The sequence below is a fragment of the Lissotriton vulgaris genome, chromosome 3_1 (assembly GCF_964263255.1).
Source record: "Lissotriton vulgaris chromosome 3_1, aLisVul1.2, whole genome shotgun sequence".
In the NCBI taxonomy this organism is placed as follows: domain Eukaryota; kingdom Metazoa; phylum Chordata; class Amphibia; order Caudata; family Salamandridae; genus Lissotriton; species Lissotriton vulgaris.
Genome location: NC_141689.1, coordinates 362,335,342 through 362,357,887, shown reverse-complemented (window position 1 = coordinate 362,357,887; position 22,546 = coordinate 362,335,342). Strand labels below are relative to the sequence as shown.

The following is a 22,546-nucleotide window of genomic DNA, read 5'->3' as shown; positions in this document are numbered from 1 at the left end:
GAGGCAAAGTGTAAACCAATTATGCAGCACAATAACAGTAATAAAGTGAAAACACAACAGAAGAAAAACCCCAGCTCAATTTATAAAACATAGGATACATTTCAATAATAAAAATGAGACCAAAACAACAAAAATCCTGTCATTAGAACAAGAGATATGCAATTTTAAAGTTTCTGATACTTGGTTAGTCCCATTGAAAAAGTTACCTTCTTTAAGTCTGATTCGAAGAGTCAAGTAAATGGTGGAATGGGCCAAGAGGAGCAGGGCATCCCTCTCCAGGCCGCTTTTGGCCTCAATAACCCCATCCCCTGAGGCCAACCATTATATTTTTGTGGGAGAGCGGCATTGTGTCCAACCCCCCTGAGCGGATTTTGGTCCTGAGGACCCCATCCCCTGAGGCCCTGTGCATTATTTTAGGGGATGGGGTACGTGGCCCCTCTACCTGCGGCATTTATGGCAATGGGGACACCATCCCCTGGGGCCCACCAATATATTTGTGGTGAAGGGGGCACACAGAACCCTCGCTAGGCTGATTTTGGCCACGGGGTCCCCATCTCCCAGGGCCCGGCCTGATCCCTGCATCAGTGGAAGCTGGCATTTCTCCCGCCATCAGGAAGCAGCTAAAAATGCTGCTCTCTGTGGGCGGCGGCAATATTCAGATCTGTTTCCTTGCCCGCATTACTATGGGCAGGGAAACAGACTTGAAGTTCACTCCCAGCTGGTGGGAGCATTTTTAACGCTGGGAGCGGACTTCGTGTTTGCTAACACTTGGTGGGAGCTTTGAAATTGCTCTGGCTATGGTAGAGAAAGCCCAGTGCAGGCAGGGAAACCGCTATGTACTGGTGCAGGGCATCCCAGGACATAGCAGGAGCAGGCCCTAGGGGATGGGGTCACTAGGCCATTAATGGACACGGGAGGAGGGACCGCTTGGATCTGGCATACCTAGGGGGCTAAAAAAACAAGCGTGTCAGACCCGCTTGTCTTTTTTTTTTTAAACAAACTTCCATGGATTCACGGATCTTCCATGAATTAACAGCTACGTTTAAAAAAAAAAAGGGTTGGCCCAAGGCAGGGTCTCTGTGGGACCATACCACCATGCCTGGGGGGTCAATGTATTATTACCGTGCCTCTTTGTGTTTTCTTTTTTTTGCTCTTCTTGAGACTCAGGCCGAGATTTCCTGGTTGAAGTAGTGACAGTCATTCAGATCTGACCATAAGGTCTGTCGGATCAGCAGACCCTCCACATCCCTAGATATACCTAAATCCTTTTCTTTAATAACTAAAAAACTACTGAATGGATTTACACCAAAAAAAGATGATCTAGCTTGTTCTGTATGAATCAATAACATTTTGATTATGAATCAAAATAAATTACATTCCATTAGCTTTACTATTTTACTACTAGCACCCTAAACTAACACAATTAACAAGTATTTACACATATTTATACATAATTGTATCCATTGTACTTAGCAAAAGGGCACGTGTTTTCATTCCCTTGCAACTACATTAAAAATAAATGAATACTCAAACCCAGACCTATTGCCTTCTAACTTGTGTTCTATGTTGCTATATTATATTATATTATATTATATTATATTATATTATATTATATTATAGTATATTATAATATTACACTTACTGATGGTCTGTCAAATCATTATATTATGATTTCCATTTCCGTTTACTCGATCCTGCAACATCAACAACAAAGATTTTACACATTATTTGTGGGTTTTACGCTGTCTGCTTATTTTTATAGGCATTTTGTGACAACATTTGCTGACCAAACACTTAAAATAATAAAAATAACTTGTGTTTATTGTATTAAATAACCCACTTATGCCATTTCTAAGCACTGTAAATACAGATGTTAACATTACCCAGTTAATAATACCCAGTTTTGCAGCTTACGAGATGATGACAAATTGTATTACTCACAGCCTACAGCTGTAACTAGAGATATGGTTCAAACACAACATAGCACCCACCTGGGCAGAACGGACTTTCCATTATTTTGTTATTTGTTTCTTAAAGTGGCTGTTGATGGACGCTGGGGTTGCTGGTCTAAGTGGAGCCCCTGTGATGCTTCTTTAACAAGAAAGAGAACTAGAAGTTGTGATAATCCGATGCCCTTGAATGGAGGAAAGGCTTGTGAGGGGGAGCACGAACAGGAAGAAGACTGCCACTTCTCAATATTCGCTGACAAGTAAGCATAACCTAAAATAGAGCAAGGGAAATACTTGTGGAAAATGTGAATGTGTAGGAGCAATCTAGAGGTTCAGTGAGGCACTGCATTGTATGTTTACAACAATGGGGCTGATTATGATGTCAGTCGGAAAGCATTTCAACCAACTTGGTTTCGGAACAGTTTCCGACAGAATCAGATTTGGGGAGTCCGACCGACCGATTATGATGTTTCAAAAATAATTTCAGTTGGACTCCGAGTCTTCAATGGGAGCCTGTGTTCCGACCGACAACACAGGCTCCCATTGAAAAAAGGGATGGTTGCGGAAAACCTTTCACCATGTGGCGGGCACCCCATGGTGCCTGCCACACTGTGCATGGTTTAACACGGGGTCCCTTGGGTAGCCCCACGAGGCATAACCTTAGACCTCAGGGTCAAGGGGGGCCTACTACGGGCCCCCAAACCCCAAAATCAGATTCCAACAGCCGATATGTGATAGACAAACCAATTCGGAAAGGCTGTCCGAATCTGACATCGTAATCTCTCTGTCGAAAATGCGGTCCACAGAGCGGTACGAGTCTGCTCCGACCCAACTCAGTTTCTCCGAATGCCTGTCTGAATCGAGTCGGAAGGACAGAACGGTTACCTAACATCCTAATCTGTCGGTCAGAAAGGTTTCTGATTCTGAATGTATATGCTTTGAAGACACCTTATCATGCTGTACTCTTTGTTGCTAATCCACGTAAGTTGTGTTGCGTTCTTTCTATATATTACACACTGGGAACTGTAAACTTACACAAAGCACAAGAAGTTAGTTTTTATTTATCTGCACTGCATTTTTAAATTGTAGAAGTTTTAGAAATTCTCTATTGCTTGTTTGTATCTGCCTTATTAAAAACACACACTAAGGCTGAGTTCAAACATTAGTACTTGACTAGCAGGTTAAACATTTATGCCTCTGTTTTGAGAATCATGAAATCTGTTTTAGTATTTTGTTTTGTCGATGGTTACATCCATTGTTTAAATTGGCTGCTGATTTACAGTTCTTCCACAGTGTCATAGGGATGCCTACTTTTCCATCATTGAAGTGTACTTTGCACAGGCGTGCTTTACATTTTTATGAAATAAACCAGCATTTCACAGCTGTGATTAGTACTTTTCTTTGGTGAATTGGGCACATGTGTTAGCAGCTGTGGTTTATGTCAGTACTTTTAGTAGAAAGTTTCTCTTTTGTGAAGCATCTCCCAACCCTTTGCATGGTGCATTTATTTTAAAATACAGGGGTCGGCGGCACAAACTGCCCGGAGATCTTACTATATTTCTGATCTGGTCCAATTTGAACAAAGGTGCTTTTTAGTACCGTTGTATGGGCTCTTTTCCCAAAGATAAACTTACATGTGTAGATTTAGTTCAGGTAAAGTTATTGTTACACTTTTGAATAACATAACTACTTTTATCTATTCAGCATTTACAAATGTAAACTTTCTCAAAAGCAGACACACACTAGGGTTTCCTTCTAATACCCTAGATCGACATGAACAGTGTCAGTATCTCAACACCACTCACCGGTTAGTTAGGATTTTCCGTTTTCTTTCAGCCTTCCCGGTCAGCCCTCTTTACCGGAGATAATTCCGATAACATGAAAATATTATTCCTCATCCGGTATGGTAGTGTTCAGGCTTAAAAGGAAATGACCGCAAAGAAAAATGGCGGCACGTACACTGTCAGGTCAAGGTGGCGATACAAGGTTCGCTTGCTCCGTTACCAAGCAACATACACTGTGACGTCCTCTCAAGCGCGTGTCCGCGTCTTCTAACATAAAACGCTTCACGTCCCATGTTTCCGAATTCAGGAAGCAAAGTTCCTCCCACGGGCACAGCTGTTGACTCACGCACTTCTTCTCGCAGCAGAGTTCGAACACAGGAGATGCCACTTCACGGACACCGCTGTTGAATCACACGACTCTCCACGCAGCAGTGTTGTTACTAGAATGCATGCGGCTTGCACAAATGTAAAGTTTACCTTCAAACCCAAACTGTCTTCTCTTGAGATCGCTGATTTCAGTAACTATCGGTACACGTCCAATAGTGCGGGGAATGAGATTTTGATACCTTTTCTGATCACCTAGATACCTATCTCATTCATCCAATTTTGGATCGATTATTATCTGTCATTGAGTAAAAGGCAAACCCCCATAGGTTTAATCAACCCCATAGACTGACGCACCTCTGAAGAACCACTTACGACTGATAAAAGTTTAAAAGTTTAATATAAAATCAAAATCAACTGCATATACAATCCTCTCAGGATAAGATTCAACAAGTATACAGGAACTAAAAGGAACATAAATTCCCTAAAGAACCTAAGTCTACAAAAGAAAACGATTAAAATCAATTCCAGAATCAACAGATTAAAAAGCATAGATACAAAGTGGATCCGTTGCGTCATCTACAAAAAAGAATAAACAAGTTAAATCTGTCCCTACTCTATGCTAAGTGACATCCCTACTAGCAAGTCCTTTTTCCTAAAAAGGTGTCAGCAGTTTGACTTCCAAAAGAAGTTCAAACTCTCTTAGCCTCTGATGGAATTCTATGTCGAGAAGCAGTACCCTTTCTGCCTACCCATCCGCTCTCTAAGGGTCCTCGGCCTACTGCTCTCTTCTGCTGCTCTCTATGTCTTCAGGCCATCTGCTCTGAGCTCTTGCGCTGCTCTTCTCCCCAGGGTGCTGTCCCTAAATACACAATCACAGTATAGGTGGAACGCCCCTTTGACGCCCACCACGTACACATTCACATGATCTCATTCTAGTTCTTTCCATAGCTTCGTCTCTTCGCGTCGTCCGTTAAGTTGACCTTGCTTCTTAGGCGCCATCTTCGTCTTCTTGCTGGTGACTTCATTGACATTCCAGTTGACACTTTCAGAGCAAAGTCTATCACCTCATCAGAACTCTATTCATTACATTTGTGATTATAACCTCGTTTGGTCCTGTGAACGGTCACTTAAAACAAGACTTCAAATTCCAAGCGTCTCTTATCTCAATAGGCCATAAACCTCGTCCAGCATTGTCACTCTAAATTCAACAAGACCTTTGACTCTTGGCTCGCACGTTCAGATCAAAGCTATCCCTATTCCTGTGAGCCCACTAAATTACATGCAGTGGACTACACTCCTGCGAACCCTTGGTCAGCTTAGGTTAAAATCACACATGACCACACTATGCTAACATTCCTACAAACTCTTCTACACAGTATGACTTTTAACACACATATATATTTGAATTAGCAAATCATTGATTATACTTGAATCCATGTTACATAAAATATAACGTTATACTCTCATTCTTATACAGTGCTATATAGTCTGCACATTTCTTCACTTTACATTTCGTAACGTTTCTCCGCTTTATAATTACATACGTACATCTATTCAGCACGTTCCACTGTTCTTAAGCATTTCTACACATTTCTATATTAGCCCAACCTATATATACGGGCCTTTCTAATACTAATGTATTTTAGAGTAAATACAAGTACATTTCCTATTACATTGGTTACATCGGCTAACTTTACGCTACAAGTGCTACGTTTATGCGATATGCTTGTAAATATGGTACAGATATACTTTTCATTCAAATTGCGCTCTCTCAGTTCCCCCCTTTGATGACCTCTAGGGGTCATCACTAATTGCAATTTGAATGTTGCATTACACAGAACTAGTTACAAGATTCCCTCTTTTTATCGTCTCGAGAGCTCTCAAACTTTTATACTGTTGATCTTGTAAAGCAGCTAATCTCCTTTCTTGCTCTCTCATGGACCTTTGTAACCGGTTCGTCCTATACCATTTGTACAATTTCACTAAACCCAACAATGTGATTATGCAAATCAATATTATTAAGACAGGTTTCAATATGTACCACACAACACTTTTACCAAGATTGGCAAACCAATCTCCAACTTTTCCCATTCCATGACCTACTTTTTCCCAAACATTTATTTTTGTTAAATCTTCGATTTCTTGACGTATCTCTGTAATGTTCTGTATGACTTTCTCAAGTGGTTTTGAATTGTCTGGAATGTAAGTACAACATTCCTGGACCTTCAAAGCCTTACAGACTCCGCCCTCTTTTGCTAGCAGAACATCTAAAGCAAGACGGTTCTGAAGAACCATTGCTCTAATCGACTGCATCTCTCCTTCTACTAGCATCAATGACCTTGCAGTACTAGCAGACAATCTATCCACAACTGTAGCTAGTCTCCTGATCTTAACATCGTTAAGTATCAAACCTAAAAGAGGAAACATTGCTCCAAATATGTCTCCAACTACCTCAGCATCTCCTACTTCCCTTTTCGCTCTTATCGAAGCCTTTCCTTCTATGATCTCTAAATCCTTCGCATGATATATTTTGGGGAAGACAATTGCCAAATAACACGAACCATACCAATTGTCAGGCAGTTTTACATAGGCATTTCTTCCACATACAAAATATACATTAGGAATCACTTGCATCTCTTTCATGAAATCTTTCGTATAATACTCTAACCTGAAAGCATGTTCGCAATTAACTTCACCTACAAATACACTCTCATAATATGTCCTGCTTCGAGTTAAACATAACTTTCCTTTCTGCGTTCTATCCAAAGCTATTGGACCATTGCTACCCTTCTTCTTGTGTGCTTTTTCTTCTTTGGTCGTCGATGACTAGGGACCTTGGGGTAATCTAGACCTGACCTAGGTTGCCTTCCTCAAGAAGAAAACCATCTTTCTCTGCTACCAACTGCGGGGAATGAGATTTTGATACCTTTTCTGATCACCTAGATACCTATCTCATTCATCCAATTTTGGATCGATTATTATCTGTCATTGAGTAAAAGGCAAACCCCCATAGGTTAAATCAACCCCATAGACTGACGCAACTCTGAAGAACCACTTACGACTGATAAAAGTTTAAAAGTTTAATATAAAATCAAAATCAACTGCATATACAATCCTCTCAGGATAAGATTCAACAAGTATACAGGAACTAAAAGGAACATAAATTCCCTAAAGAACCTAAGTCTACAAAAGAAAACGATTAAAATCAATTCCAGAATCAACAGATTAAAAAGCATAGATACAAAGTGGATCCGTTGCGTCATCTACAAAAAAGAATAAACAAGTTAAATCTGTCCCTACTCTATGCTAAGTGACATCCCTACTAGCAAGTCCTTTTTCCTAAAAAGGTGTCAGCAGTTTGACTTCCAAAAGAAGTTCAAACTCTCTTAGCCTCTGATGGAATTCTATGTCGAGAAGCAGTACCCTTTCTGCCTACCCATCCGCTCTCTAAGGGTCCTCGGCCTACTGCTCTCTTCTGCTGCTCTCTATGTCTTCAGGCCATCTGCTCTGAGCTCTTGCGCTGCTCTTCTCCCCAGGGTGCTGTCCCTAAATACACAATCACAGTATAGGTGGAACGCCCCTTTGACGCCCACCACGTACACATTCACATGATCTCATTCTAGTTCTTTCCATAGCTTCGTCTCTTCGCGTCGTCCGTTAAGTTGACCTTGCTTCTTAGGCGCCATCTTCGTCTTCTTGCTGGTGACTTCATTGACATTCCAGTTGACACTTTCAGAGCAAAGTCTATCACCTCATCAGAACTCTATTCATTACATTTGTGATTATAACCTCGTTTGGTCCTGTGAACGGTCACTTAAAACAAGACTTCAAATTCCAAGCGTCTCTTATCTCAATAGGCCATAAACCTCGTCCAGCATTGTCACTCTAAATTCAACAAGACCTTTGACTCTTGGCTCGCACGTTCAGATCAAAGCTATCCCTATTCCTGTGAGCCCACTAAATTACATGCAGTGGACTACACTCCTGCGAACCCTTGGTCAGCTTAGGTTAAAATCACACATGACCACAATATGCTAACATTCCTACAAACTCTTCTACACAGTATGACTTTTAACACACATATATATTTGAATTAGCAAATCATTGATTATACTTGAATCCATGTTACATAAAATACAACGTTATACTCTCATTCTTATACAGTGCTATATAGTCTGCACATTTCTTCACTTTACATTTCGTAACGTTTCTCCGCTTTATAATTACATACGTACATCTATTCAGCACGTTCTACTGTTCTTAAGCATTTCTACACATTTCTATATTAGCCCAACCTATATATACGGGCCTTTCTAATACTAATGTATTTTAGAGTAAATACAAGTACATTTCCTATTACATTGGTTACATCGGCTAACTTTACGCTACAAGTGCTACGTTTATGCGATATGCTTGTAAATATGGTACAGATATACTTTTCATTCAAATTGCGCTCTCTCAATAGTCAATTTCAATTTTTGGTAGTATCCACTCGATCCGCATCCAATTGTAAAACTATGGTCATGCAGGGGTCACAAATACAGGTGGCTTGAAGAAATGTTCCTCCAATCAGTAAAATCCAGAAATAAATTTCTTCTAGATACAGAACATGTCCTCCTTGGTCGTGGATTTCAACCTCGTCACCAAATTTGGGAACACAGGACACAGTTGATTGAAGAAAGAAGGTTTATTGTAGTTATATTGTAACGACCCCCAGAGACCAACCTCTCAGCTCCACAGCCAAGCTTCTCTGCTGGACTCTACACCCCAGATTCCAGCAGTAGAACTTTGTTTCCAGGAGATGATAGGAATTACAGAAAAGATGTACTAGATTGACTTGCTGGATATGAAGGGATGCATAAACCCAGAGGCATAGTTTCTCCAATGGAGTAATTCAGTTCATTATCTGGTGACAAATTACACCTCAAGCCTGCCCCTCTCAGATTCTATATTGGGGATTTAAATAACTAGGTATATTTTTCATGGGAGACCAAGTGAACATTATAAAGGAGAAATTGTAAAGGAAACGTAGACAATATTAGGCTGATGTGAACGATTGGCGTAGTTTGCCCTTTCACTACAGTGGCGAGTCATACTGCACAAAATGGCACTTTGCCTAAAGTGTTGTAGATAACTAAGGCTACCCCTTACTGGGCTGATGATGCATTCTTCCATCACCTTGTTGCAGTCTTTTACATTCTTCACTGGTATGTTGGGGCCTTGCCTATTGAGCTTGCCACGGTTCACAAACAGTGATATTATGGTGGTATAGCTTTCTCGAATATTAGAACATACTGCTGGGCCTCCTAACTAGATGTGGTAAATGGGTGTTCATTTACCCTTTCCAGGAACTCTCCCTAAACATTGATCGGTACTGTATGGAGAAAAGAGTTATATGCAGGCATTACATGACAAAAAAACAAAACCGTCAGTTGCCCTATGATGAGAAGAACAGTAATTCGGGCATGGGACAACAACTGCGATTTTTGAAATGGGAGGGAATATCAATTAATAAAATCAGTAAAAGCAGTAGTTTGGTTCCGATTTGATGATCCTGAGGGGATTCATGGCCTGGAATAGCATTGGCACCTTATCTCTGGCAGACGTTTGGGATGCTTCAGGCCTTGAGACATTTGATCGGATGGAGTCTGAATATAAGATATGCAGAGCAAAATGCTATTGTTACCTGCCACTCACACATGCTTTGAAGAAACATTTGAATATCTATATATATAAAAACAAAAGTATGTCTGTCTGTTTGTCCTTTGTGCATTACTACACTATTCATCCGATCGGCATGAAACTTTGGGAAGTTGTTGAGTACACTCCCGCAAAGGTTAATGTAAAAAATAAATAAATAAATAAAATAACATTTGTTAAAAGTTGCTGAGTACACCCCCGCAAAGGTTTCTGGCAAAAAGAAAAAAAAGAAATATTTGTTAAATATCGGCCCCCCCCAACCCCAGGGCCCTCATAATCTTTCCAATACTGAACGTTTACAGTTTCCGGTGCGACTTGCTTTTGCAATGACCATCAACAAAGCACAAGGACAATCGCTGCAAGTGTGTGGACTAGATTTGGAGAATTTGTGCTTCTCACATGGATAACTGTATGTGGCCAGCTGAAGTGTCGGAAAACCTTCTGATTTATTTGTGTAAGGACCAGACCGAAAAACAAAAAATACAGTGTATCCACAAGCACTCGAATAAATAAACAGAATTAAAACAACACTTTAAAATGTTTTCCATATTAAAATGAATAAGTTTCAATAAAAATGACACAATGTAAATGAAATCTTATCCTAACAAGTTTCCTTCAATTTCCTTTCTTCTGAGATCGCAGCAACGTTCCTCCGATTGCCATGAAACTTTGGGAAGTTGTTGAGCACACTCCCGCAAAGGTTTCTGTCAATTTTTTTTTAAAATCGCCCCCCCAGGGCCCTCATAATCTTTCAAATACTGAAATAGACAGTGAATTTGCAAGCATTGTCGACAGTTATGGCCCCCAAACGGAAATCGATTGGTCAATCTACATCAGAAGCACGAAAGAAAAAGGCATTACGAGATTCAGAAACAGACGAGCAACGGGAAGCAAGATTAGAATCTGTTCGAATACAAACTGCTCAAGCCCGTAATTCTCAAACGAACGAGCAACGAGAATCAAGATTGGAAGCCGATCGAGTACGCACTGCACAAGCCCATGCTTCTCAAACGAACAAGCATCGAGACTCAAGATTGGAAACAGATCGATTACGCACTGCTCAAGCCCGCTCGAATTAAACAGGAGAGCAACGAGAATCAAGATTGGAAAACGATCAATTACGCACTGCTCAAGCCCGCTCGAATGAAACAGGAGAGCAACCAGAATCAAGATTGGAAGCCAATCGAGGACGCACTGCTCAAGCCACACTTAGAAATGTTTAAAAAATAAAATGAATAGGTTTCAATAACAATGACACAATGTAAATTTAAGGTTATCATAACGAGTTTCCTTGAATTTCCTTTCTGACTTCGCAGCAACGCGCGACGGGTAAGCTAGTTAATGATAAAGAAGATGCCTCGCCTCTTGAACATAGGCTACTTGAGAATCCTTTACAGGACAAAGCTACTTCCCTAATTTACAAGACCCCGGCCCCCTAGATCTCAAATGCTTTGGAAATAGATGGGTGGCAGACATGAATCATTTTGAAGATGCCGACTAGGAGGAAGCCCTGGTATGCCCAAGGCAGGTGGCTGCAACATCAAAATTTAGGTTAGCGGCAAAAGAAATTCTACAAGTCTATTAGAATTGTGGGAGATGGCAACTGCGGTCAGACAAGGAATTTTTATCATGTGTTATAGACTTGTCCAAAAATAAAGCAGTTTTGGGGAGGGTTCATAGATAATTTGGAACATGTCATCTGGATTTCGAATCCCTGGAAGCAAAACCTTACATATTGGGAATAAGAAAAGAGTCACCTCTGGCCAAATATGTAGCCTGGGCTTGGTGGAATGGCAAAGAGATGTTGCAAAGCTGTGGAGAAGTGAACAAGTGCAGAAGTTGGGGGTTAGCAATCTAATATATACCAGTGCCTATCTGGGGAAAGATTAGTCACTGCAACACACAGGTGATAAAAAAGTTTGATAACATCAATTAATTTCATATTATGGGCTGTCAATATGATGAGAAAAGCAAGAAGACCACGAGACAAAGGAATTATACCATTGTAGAAATCTCTAACATTCATTATACCCCCCTATACGAAGGATGAGATTGATAGTTCTTTTTCATTTTATGGTCTTGTCTTCTGTTTGTGTATTAGATAAGCATTGGCAAAGCCAACAGATCTCACCCATGCAACTGCTATTGGCTTTTCCAATGGATTCTACCCATGTTGTACACCAGGATAACTGCTGTCCAGCGTGGCTAAAACTTAGTAGCACACAGGGGAGTGGTATGAAGTGGCATAGAGTTTTGTGGAGTGTTATAGAGTGGAATGTAGTGGCATGTAGTGGTGTGGAGTGGGGTAGAGTGGCATGGAGTGGTGTGGCGTAGAGTGGTGCGGTGTGATGTGGCAAAGAGTGGAGTGGCATAGAGTTGAGTGTCATGGAGCGTCATAGAATGGCATTAAGTGTGTTGGAGTGTTGTGGAGTTGAACTGGAGTGGAGTGATGTAGAGTGACGTAGAATGGTGGGTCAAAGAACATAGTGGCATGGATTGAAGGGATGTAGAGTGGAGTAAAGCATCATAGAGTGTTGAGGTATAGCATGGAGTAGAGTGTAGTACATAGGAGTAGAATGTCATAAAGTTGAGGGCAGTGGAGTGTTGTGGAGTGGATTAGATTGTCATAGAGTGGTGTGGCATAGAGTGGAGTAGAGTGGTGTAGATTGACGTGGCATAGAGTGGGGCAGGGTGTTGTATAGTGGAGTGGTCTATATTGGCATAGACAGGCTTGGCGAAGAGTGGAGTGTTGTTGAGTAAAGTGTCGTGGAGTGAAGTGTTATGGGGGTGGTAGAGTGGAGTATAGTAAAGTGGAGTGTCGCAGAGTGGTGTAGAGTGGTGTGGCGCAGGGTGCAGTGTCGTAGAGTAGGTGTCATACTGTGGAGTGTCATAAAGTATTGTGAAGGGTCATATTTTGGAGTTTCGTTGAGTGGAGTGTCATAGAATGGAGTGGTGTAGAGTGGCATAGAGTGAAGTTGAGTGGTGTAGAGTGGAGTAGAGTGGCGTAGAGTGGAGTTGAGTGGCGTAGAGTAGAGTGAAGTGGAGTAGACTGTGTAGAGTGTGTAGAGTGTTATAAAGTGGAGTGGAGGAGGAGCATAGAGTTGAGAGGCTTAAAGTGGCATAGTGTAGAGAGGAGTAAAGTGCTGTAGTTTGGAGTAAAGTTTGGTAGAGTGGAGTGGAGTGTCATAGCGTGAAGTAGAGGGGAGTGGCATAGCGTAGAGTGGAGTAAATTGTTATAGAATGGAGTGGCATAACATCAAGTGGAGTGGCATAGCATAGAGTGAAGTGGCATAGATTGTTGTAGAGTGATGTGGCGAAGAGTGGCTTAGAGTGGAGCAAAGTGTCATAGAGTTGTGGCGTAGAGAGGCATGGCAGGGCATAGAGTGGAGTGTCATATAATAAAGTGTCATACAGTTGAGTGAAGTGACATAGCACAGCATAGAGTGGAGAGGCACAGAGTGTTGTGGTTTAGAGTCGAGTATAATACAGTGAAGTGGAGTGGAGTAGACTGGTTCAGGTTGGAGTAGAGTGTTGTAGAGTGGAGTGACGTACAGTGGGGATAATAGAGTGGAGTGGCTTAGAGTGGCACAGTGTAGATTGGAGTAAAGTGCCGTAGATTGGAGTAAAGTGTCATAGAGTGGAATAGAGTGGAGTGTCATAGAGTAGAGCAGAGTAGCGTAGCGTAGAGTGGAGTGGAGTAAAGTGTTGTAGAGTGGAGTTGAGTGGCAATATCATGGAGTGTGATTGAGTGTCATAAAGCGGTGGGGTGTAGTGTGGAGGGCCGTAGAGTCTTATAGAGTGGAGTGGCATAGATTCTTGCAGAGTGTCATCCATCATCTTGTGTGTTTTGCTGTTCACCCTATGTGGGAAGGGTATGCCCAGACGTGGGTCCCGTGCTCACTGCGCCACTGGAGTCAAGCTATCCTGGCTGAAAACGGCTGATAGCCAGAAACCAGTCCTAGGATGCTTGATTCTGGTCCAGGGAAGACATGGCTTGGCAGTTCGGGCTGGACTGTTCCCATGAGGCACAGGGTCCATACTGATTTGCATATGGCCATGTCTGAACAGAGGTGGCTTGGTGAGCAAAATAACGATGGATTAAACCCAGATCTGTGACTGGGGGTGAATGGTTTGCCATTGTGCAACATTCCGTCCATCATCTTGTGTCTTTTGCTGTTCACCCTATGTGGGATGGGTATTCCCAGACGTGGGTCCCGTGCTCACTGCGCCACTGGAGTCAAGCTATCCTGGCTGAAACCGGCTGATAGCCAGAAACCGGTCCTAGGATGCTTGATTCCGGTCCAGGAAAGACATGGCTTGGCGGTTCCGGCAGGACTGTTCCCATGAGGCACAGGGTCAAGACTAATTTGCATATGGCCATGTCTGAACTGGGGTGGCTTGGTGAGCAAAATAACGATGGATTAAACCCAGATCTGTGACTGGGGGTGAATGTTTTGCCATTGTGCAACATTCCGTCCATCATCTTGTGTGTTTTGCTATAGATTAGAGTAGACCAGAGTAGCGTAGAGTGGAGTAAAGTGTCATAGAGTGAGGTGGAGTGGCAATAGCATGGAGTCTGACTGAGTGACATTGAGTAGGAGGGTGTAGAGTGGAGGGGCGTAGAGTGGAGTGGCATAGATTGTTGCAAAGTGTCGTAGAGTGGTGTGGCATAAAATAGCATAGAATAGAGTAGAGTGTCTTAGAGTTGAGTGGTCTAGATTGGCCTAGAGAGGCATGGCTTAGCATGGAGTGTTCTAGAATGTAGTGGCATAGAGTGGAGCGGCAGAGAGTGGAGGATTGTAGAATGCAGTGGCATAGCATAGAGTGCAGTAAAGTATTGTATAGTTGTTAAAAGTGTTGTAAAGTGAATTAAAGTGGAGTAGCATATGAAGTTGCAACATGTTATCCACAACACTATCCATTGCCGGATCATCGTTCTACTATTTATTTATTTATATCACCCCTGATGTTATCCTTGCATGTGTCATAAATATACCAACAAAACACTAAAACAATTGAGACATTTCTAAAAGCTTGCTTTGTTTTTTAGGGGTGCTCTATGCATTAATGATGATGAAGAACGCAAGGAGGTGGATGGTTCTGAATCAGAAGTCACCTCTGGATGTGCTAATCCAATTCCACCAGAAAATGGATATTTTAGGGTGATAAGTTAATTTAATTCTCTACAATGCATGCCTTATATATTGTACAGTAGAATTGTTGATATACCACTGTCTGTGATTACATGTTCATGTGTGCACAAAGTGTAGCTGTCAACTAACGGGGCTGAGCCCATATGGTCTAGATCTGTTCTAGAATCACAAGTCAATGGTACTTTTTCTCAGCATGAAAGCAAGGAAGGTAGAGAAGTTCTAAACAATGTCAATCAATTCAATTGCAGTTTCTATAGACCTATAGTAACCACAGACCACTAAATAAGGTTAGTTGATACATTACAAGGCAAAAAATAACTGAATTTACAGACACCTCAAGACGACGGTATAGAAATAGGTTGGAACCAACATATAGCCAAATCTGCAAATAAAGTTTAAGTGAAACATAAGGCAATTAATTCAAGAAATAGGATGTAGAGGATCAGAAGCACAAATCAGAGCTCCCCTGAATCGAGGGTTGATGATAATAAAGCATTAGTTTATCCCTACACTAGCACTAATGTGACATCCCTACTTAACATTCTTTGGGGTTGGATAGGTAAAGGTGTCAGCATGGGGAGTCTTCCTTAGAAGTCTCTTCACTTCAATGGGTCAAGTAGCGTGAAGCTACTGAGACAGAGCTCATTCTAAGATGCTCTCCCTCCAAAGGCGAAGAAAAAGTAGGGCTCTTCCCCTACTTGTAAGACATTCCAATATCACAGGTGTCTTCCTAGGATAACTTTTGGGTCATGCAAACGGATCAGACCACATTCTCATAGGTAGTTTTTCACAGGACGACGATTCTCCCAAACAGCAACACGATGACCTTGATTCCCAGGCCTTCTCCGGTGAGAAAATACAACAGTTTTCCTTATCAGCTTTAACTTCCAATGCATACTCTGCTCTCCTTGTCTAACTCCTAACACAAAGGCATAATTCTAACTAACAAGGGTGCTTCTTCCACCTGCAACACAACTGTGAGGAAGAATAGAATCCAATGTGCACATGAAATTCAAACTATTAATTCTAATGCAAGAGAGTCCAGGGAAAATGTATTTCAGGCCTACAAATGTAGCTAACATAAGAGAAATGAAGCATTAGCTTTACGAAATTGCTTAGAATTTAAGTTACATTCGGTTAATATTCCTACCTACATAACACGATTGATAAACAGATGGTTGTCAGTTGCACAACACGGGTGCTTCTCTTAGCTTCTGTTAGTGTTTTCTGCTGGTTACATTTGATTTTCCACATTCATTCTTTATGTATTTACATATTGGCCTAAATACATCACGTTTTATGTTATTACATTACAAGATCCTAATACTTAGGTTAACACGACAAAGGATTATATGTGGATGCGTTCTCCTCGTGTGATTATAATGCACCCCTACAAATGATAACGAGTTTTGCGATACATCACACCCAAATACATATGTGTATTCTAGACAGGCTGGAAGGCACTCAAAGAGCTAAGGCCAGAGAATTGCCCACTTTCTAAAAGTGGTACTCCTAACCTAGCAATGGCGAATCCAACTTTGCCAGTAAAGAAGCTTTGTCATTACCAATCCAAAACTATAAAACATAAAGCAGCTATTCCTCTGCAATCAGGAATTGCAGCTTTAAAGTATTTCAAGGAATGCCCAAAGTTAACCTATGAGAGGAGCAGGCCTCACTGTAGTGAAAAATGAATTTGGGTGTTTGGTAGTACCATGGCATGTAAAGCTCACAGGTACATGTCCTACCTTTTGCTTACATAGCACCCTGCCTTTAGGGTCCCTTCGGGTTCTACCTCAGAGGTGACTTATAGGTAATAAAAGGGGATTTAAGGCTTGGCAATTAGTTTTAAATGTCAAGTGGAAGTGGCAGTAAACTGCATACATAGTCCCTGCAATGGCAGGCCTGAGACAGGTTTGAAAGGCTACTTATGTGGGTGACACAATCAGTGAAGCAGGCCCACTAGTAGCATTTAAAATACACACCACACATATATATTGTACCCCTTTACAAGGGACTTACCAGTAAAAAAAATATGCCAGTCAGGCATACACCAGGTAACTAGACACAATATTGAAAAAAATATATAGAATGGACAGAATTTCGAATGGACTTAATATAGTGGTTATAAATATCGACATGCAGGTAAGTAATATTGACTGTCAAAATATCAAAGAACATAATATAGGCATTAAAATATATCGAATTTTTAATAATATCGAATTTTTTTAAGTGTTTTGTATGTTAGTATATGTGTTAAAAGTGTATAATTTTTTTGTAATGCATATTTAATTATTTTTAAAGTAATGAATTTTGTTATATAACATTTGTGTAATTTAATTCTGGAGCGGATTGTGGGTTTATAGGGGAATAGGGTGGGAAGTAATTTAATTATAGTAAATTAAATATTATTTTTTAGGAATTAAATATTATTTTTAATTTAATTTTGTTTTTATGGGCCATATGTATCAAGCAAAATTGCATTCGCAAAATTTCGACGTTTGCGAATGCAATTTTGCCAAATGGTATCTATTAAGGCAAAATAAGGAATCGCAACATTTGCGATTCCTTATTTTGCGATTGCATTTAAGGAATCGCAAATTTAGCGATTCCTTAAATGCAATGTAAAAAGCACCAAAAAAGTGCAATTTGGTCTTAAGGAATCGCAAATTACAACCAACTTGAAGTTGGTGGTAATTTGCGATTTCTTTCACAAATGCACTTTTTGGCATTTGTAAAGGTGCCATGTGGCACACATACATGCCCTTAAGGCACGTATGTGCGCCATATGCGCACACATGTAAATTTCAGGGGTGCATCAGGGTGTCCTTATGACACCCTTGCACCCTTGAAATTATTCTCAATTTGCAATTCTCAAATTGCGAATCGAAAATTGCGAATAACTTCCCATTCATTCCTATGGGCCTCCTGGCCCATAGAAATGAGTGCAAAAGTATTCCTTAATTGCAATTCGCAGTAAAATTGCGATTTTTTACATACATCCTCTATTTGCAATTCTCAAATAGCGATTTCTAAAAAATCGCTATTTGAGAATCACAAATCAGGATATTGATACATATGGCCCTATGTTCTTTAGCGGGTTGTGGGTTTATAGGGGAATAGGGTGGGAAGTTATTTAATTGTAATTAAGTAAATATGTATTTTTATTTATTGGTATTGATAATTGTTAATTAATTATTAATTAGTGATCGATTTTTATTAATTGGTAATTCATTTTTAGTAATTGATTAATTGACAATTATGTTAATTGTATTAATTTATTATTCGGAGCGGGTTGTGGGTTTAATGGGAAATAGGGTGGGAAGTAATTTAATTGTAATTAAGTAATTATTTTTGTGTATTGATAATTAATTTATTGGTAATTATTAATTGGTAATCTTTTTATTGCGTATTACATTTTTGGCACTGAAAATTAATTGGTTCTTAATTAATTATTAATAGATAATTAATTTTGAATAGATAATATTTATTGGTATTTATAATTAATTAAATAATAAATATTTTGTTATTGGTAATTAATTGTAATTACTTTTTATTGGTATTGATAATTAACTTATTTGTATTTAAATATTCAATCATTACTTTCCCTACTGTTGCACTCAATGGAGTGGTAATAGTAATTTCTACAATATCCAATGCGTTCCCTAGTGTTGCACTCACTGGAGTAGGAATAGTCATTTTTACCCCTATGCTATCCAACGCTCTCCCTACTGTTGCACTCTCTGGAGCGGGAATAGTAATTTTTACCCTCCCGCTATCCAACGCTTTCCCTACTTTTGCACTCTCTGGGGTGGGAATAGTAATTTTTACCCTCCCGCTATCCAACGCTTTCCCTACTGTTGCACTCTCTGGAGTGGGAATAGTAATTCTTACTCCTACGCTATCAAACGCTTTCCCTACTGATGCACTCACTGGAGTGGGAACAGTAATTTTTACCCCACGCTATCCAACGCTTTCTCTACTGTTGCACTCTCTGGAGTAGGAATAGTAATTTTTACCCCTACCCTATCAATCAATCAATCCAGGAATTTTTAGAGCGCGCTACTCACCCGTTAGGGCCTCAAGGTGCTGGTGGGGGGAGGGGGGGTCGCTACTGCTCGAACAGCAAGGTCTTGAGTTGTTTCCTGAAGGCAAGATGGTCCTGGGTCAGCCGGAGGTGGGTGGGGGGAGTTGAGGGGGATGGTCCCAGGATGAGGACTTCCGTCTTGTCTGATTTCAGTTTCAGGCAGGTGAACTTCATCCAATCCGCGACATCTCTCATTCCTTCCTGGAGGCTGGCTCTGGCGGTGTCCAGGTCGTTGGTGAGGGAGAGGATCAGCTGTGTGTCGTCGGCGTAGGAGATGATGTTGAGGTTGTGTTTTGCGTGCGATGGCTGCGAGGGGGCTCATGTAGAAGTTGAAGAGGGTGGGGCTGAGAGAGGATCCTTGTCGGACGCCGCAGATGACTTCGGTAGCCGCGGACCGGAACGCGGTTCTTCCGGCGAGGAACGAGATGATCCGTTCCAGGGCCGTGCCTTGGATTCCGGTATCGCTGAGGCGTTGTATCAGGGTGTGGTGGCATACCGTGTCGAAGGCTGCTGAGAGATTCAGGAGGATGAAGGCGGTGGTTTCCCCGTTGTCGAGCATTGACCGGATGTCATCGGTGGCTGCGATGAGGGCAGTCTCAGTGCTGTGGTTTGCTCGGAAACCGGACTGTGATGGGTCGAGGGATCCGTTTGTCTCGAGGAAGGCGGAGAGTTGTTTGTTGACCGTCTTCTCGATGACCTTGGCAGGAAAAGGGAGGAGCGAGATGGGCCGGAAGTTCTTGAGGTTCGTGTGGTCCGCGGTGGGTTTTTTCAGGAGGGCGCTGATCTCGGTTTGTTTCCAGCTTTCCGGGAAGGTGGCGGAAGCGAAGGAGCTGTTGATGATGTCCTGGAGTTGGGGTGCGATGATGGAGTCGGCTCTGTTGAAGATGTGGTGCGGGCATGGGTCGGTGGGGGAGCCGGAGTGGATGGTGCTCATAGTGCGGGTGGTGTCTTCGGTGCTCACCGGGGTCCAGGTGCAGAGGGTGGCGTTTGGGTGCGTTGGTTCGGTGGTAGGGTGCGTGGGCATTGCGCCGAAGCTGTCGTGTATGTTGCCGATCTTGCGGTGAAAGAACGAGGCGAGTGAGTCGCAGAGGTCTTGCGAGGGTGTAATGTCGTTGTTGCAGGCGCTGGGGTTGGAGAGCTCTTTGACGATGCTGAATAGTTCCTTGCTGTTGTGGGTGTTGTTGTCCAGACGTTGTTTGTATGTAGTTCTCTTGGTGGTGCGGATCAGTTGGTGGTGCTTGCGGGTGGCATTCTTGAGGGCTGCCATGTTCTCTGTTGTCTGATCCTGGCGCCAGGTTTTCTCCAGGGAGCGGCAGGTTTTCTTTGAGTTTATGAGGTCGTCGGTGAACCACGAGGCTTTCTTGCTCTGGGTTCTGCAGGGTGGTTTCTTCTGTGGTGCGAGTTCATCAGCGCAGTTGTCGAGCCATTGTGCGAGGTTGCGGGCTGCTTCGTTGGGGTCCGTCGTGATGGTGGGAGGGTTCTGGCTGAGGGAGTTGGTGAGCTGGTCGGTGGTGATCTTGCTCCAGCTTCTGCGGGGGCCTGTTTCTGGTGATGGTGGTTCGTGGTTTTTTTGAAGGAAAAGTGGACGCAGCTGTGGTCTGTCCAGTGGAGTCCGGTGGAGTGGCTGAAGGAGATGTACTCGCTGGAGGAGAAGACGGGGTCAAGCGTGTGGCCGGCGTAGTGGGTGGGGGTGTTCACCAGTTGCTTGAGTCCGAGGTTGGCGAGGATGTCTAGCAGGGTGGTGGTGTTGTTGTCCTTGTTGTTCTCCAGGTGAAAGTTGAGGTCGCCTAGGAGGATGTAGTCAGAGGAGTTGAGGGCGTGCGGGCTTATGAAGTCTGCGATGGTTTCGACGAATTGAGTGCGTGGTCCCGGGGGCCCGTAGATCAGAGTGCCTCTGAGGGTGGTTCTGGGGTCGGTGTGTATCTGGAGGTGCAGGTGTTCGGCGGCTGTGAGAGTGTCTTCCGAGTTGGTCGTGATGCGGATGGTGTTTCTGTGGACGATGGCTATGCCTCCTCCAGTTTGGTTGGTGCGGTCCCTCCGGGTGATCTTGTAACCGTCCAGGATGGCTATGGCGATGTCAGGGGCTGAGGAGGCGTTCATCCAGGTTTCTGTGAGGAAGGGGACGTCCGGTGCTGTTGTGTCCAGGAGGTTCCAGAGTTCAACTGCGTGTCGGTGGACGGATCGGGTGTTGAGCAGGATGCACTTGAGGTGATTCTTGCTGGTGGTAGGCTTGGCGGGTGCCGGCCCGGAATGGATGCAGGTTAAGTTGCACTCTCGGCAGGGGAGGGGTCCGTGGTGCGTCTCAGGGTGGCCAGGTAGCAGGCGGGGTTCCGGCCGGTGTTGAGTGCATGGAGGGTGGCGGCGTCGCAGGTCAGTCGGGTGCGTTAGCATCGTTGGGATCCAGGGTTCCTGGCGCTGGGCGCGATCCAGGCATGGATGGGTGCAGACGGGATTGCCTTTGGCGTGCCTTTGGCGCACAATAGGCACGCCCGCTGCGTGTGAACGCTGCGCGTATGTGCGGATTCTGCCATAAATGGAAAGTGGGAGGGAGGAGGGAGGGAGGAGCAGCTGGGAGGCGGGAGCGGGGTGGCGAATGGGAAGGGGAGAGGGTCCTAAAGAGAAAAGGGGGCGGGCCGCAGGGGAGCAGCGGCTGGGAGTGGGGAGCGGGGTGCAAGGACGGGAAAGAGGAAAAAAGGCACAAATCACTCAGACAGCACACAGGGAGAAAGAGACACCAGTCAGGGGCACCACACGAGGAAAGACAACACTGCTGGCACAGAGGATCTGCAGCAATGGAGACACAGGATTCACAGCGTCAGGGGCGGCAGCGAGCAGGCGGAGGGAGCAGGGACCGTGTGCACTCAGGAGGAGCCACGCGGCGGGTGGAGCGACCGTCTCTGACGAGGTCAGGTCAGGTCTCCACTCCCCGTCGCGTGGAAGTGCCTTAAGTGTCCAGTGGGAGGGAGGAGCAGCTGGGAGGCGGGAGCGGGGTGGCGAATTGGAAGGGGAGAGGGTCCTAAAGAGAAAAGGGGGCGGGCCGCAGGGGAGCAGTGTCAGGGAGCGGGGAGCGGGGTGCAAAAGCCGGGAAAGCGGAAAAAAGGCAGAAATCCCTCAGACAGCACACTGGGAGAAAGAGACACCAGTCAGGGGCACCACTCGAGGAAAGACAACACTGCTGGCACAGAGGATCTGCAGCAACGGAGACACAGGAGTCACAGCCTAAGGGGCGGCGGCGAGTGGGCGGAGGGAGCAGGGATCGGGTGCACTCAGGAGGAGCCACGCGGCGGGTGGAGCGACCGTCTCTGACGAGATCAGGTCAGGTCACCCCATCCAACGCTTTCCCTACCGGTGCACTCACTGGAGTGTGAATAGTAATTTTTACCCTTCCTCTATCCAACGCTTTCCCTACTGTTGCACTCACTGGAGTGGCAATACTACATTTTACTCTCCCACTATCCTAGCCTAAATAAATTGAATACTTTTTATTAATATTAAGTTAATATATATATATATATATATGTATTAAACATTTTTAATGCATGTTTATTT

The 22,546-nt window shown here is 43.3% G+C and overlaps 1 protein-coding gene across 1 annotated transcript in view; it reads left to right on the top strand.

Annotated features, from left to right (window-relative positions):
• LOC147726456 (complement component C6-like) overlaps nucleotides 1–22,546 on the top strand; it is a 563,575-nt gene that overhangs the window by 399,949 nt on the left and 141,080 nt on the right. The window contains exons 12-13 of the mRNA XM_086960580.1: nucleotides 2,038–2,209; nucleotides 14,811–14,922. Coding sequence (XP_086816706.1) covers nucleotides 2,038–2,209; nucleotides 14,811–14,922 — 284 coding nt within the window. The remainder of the gene's footprint in view (nucleotides 1–2,037; nucleotides 2,210–14,810; nucleotides 14,923–22,546) is intronic.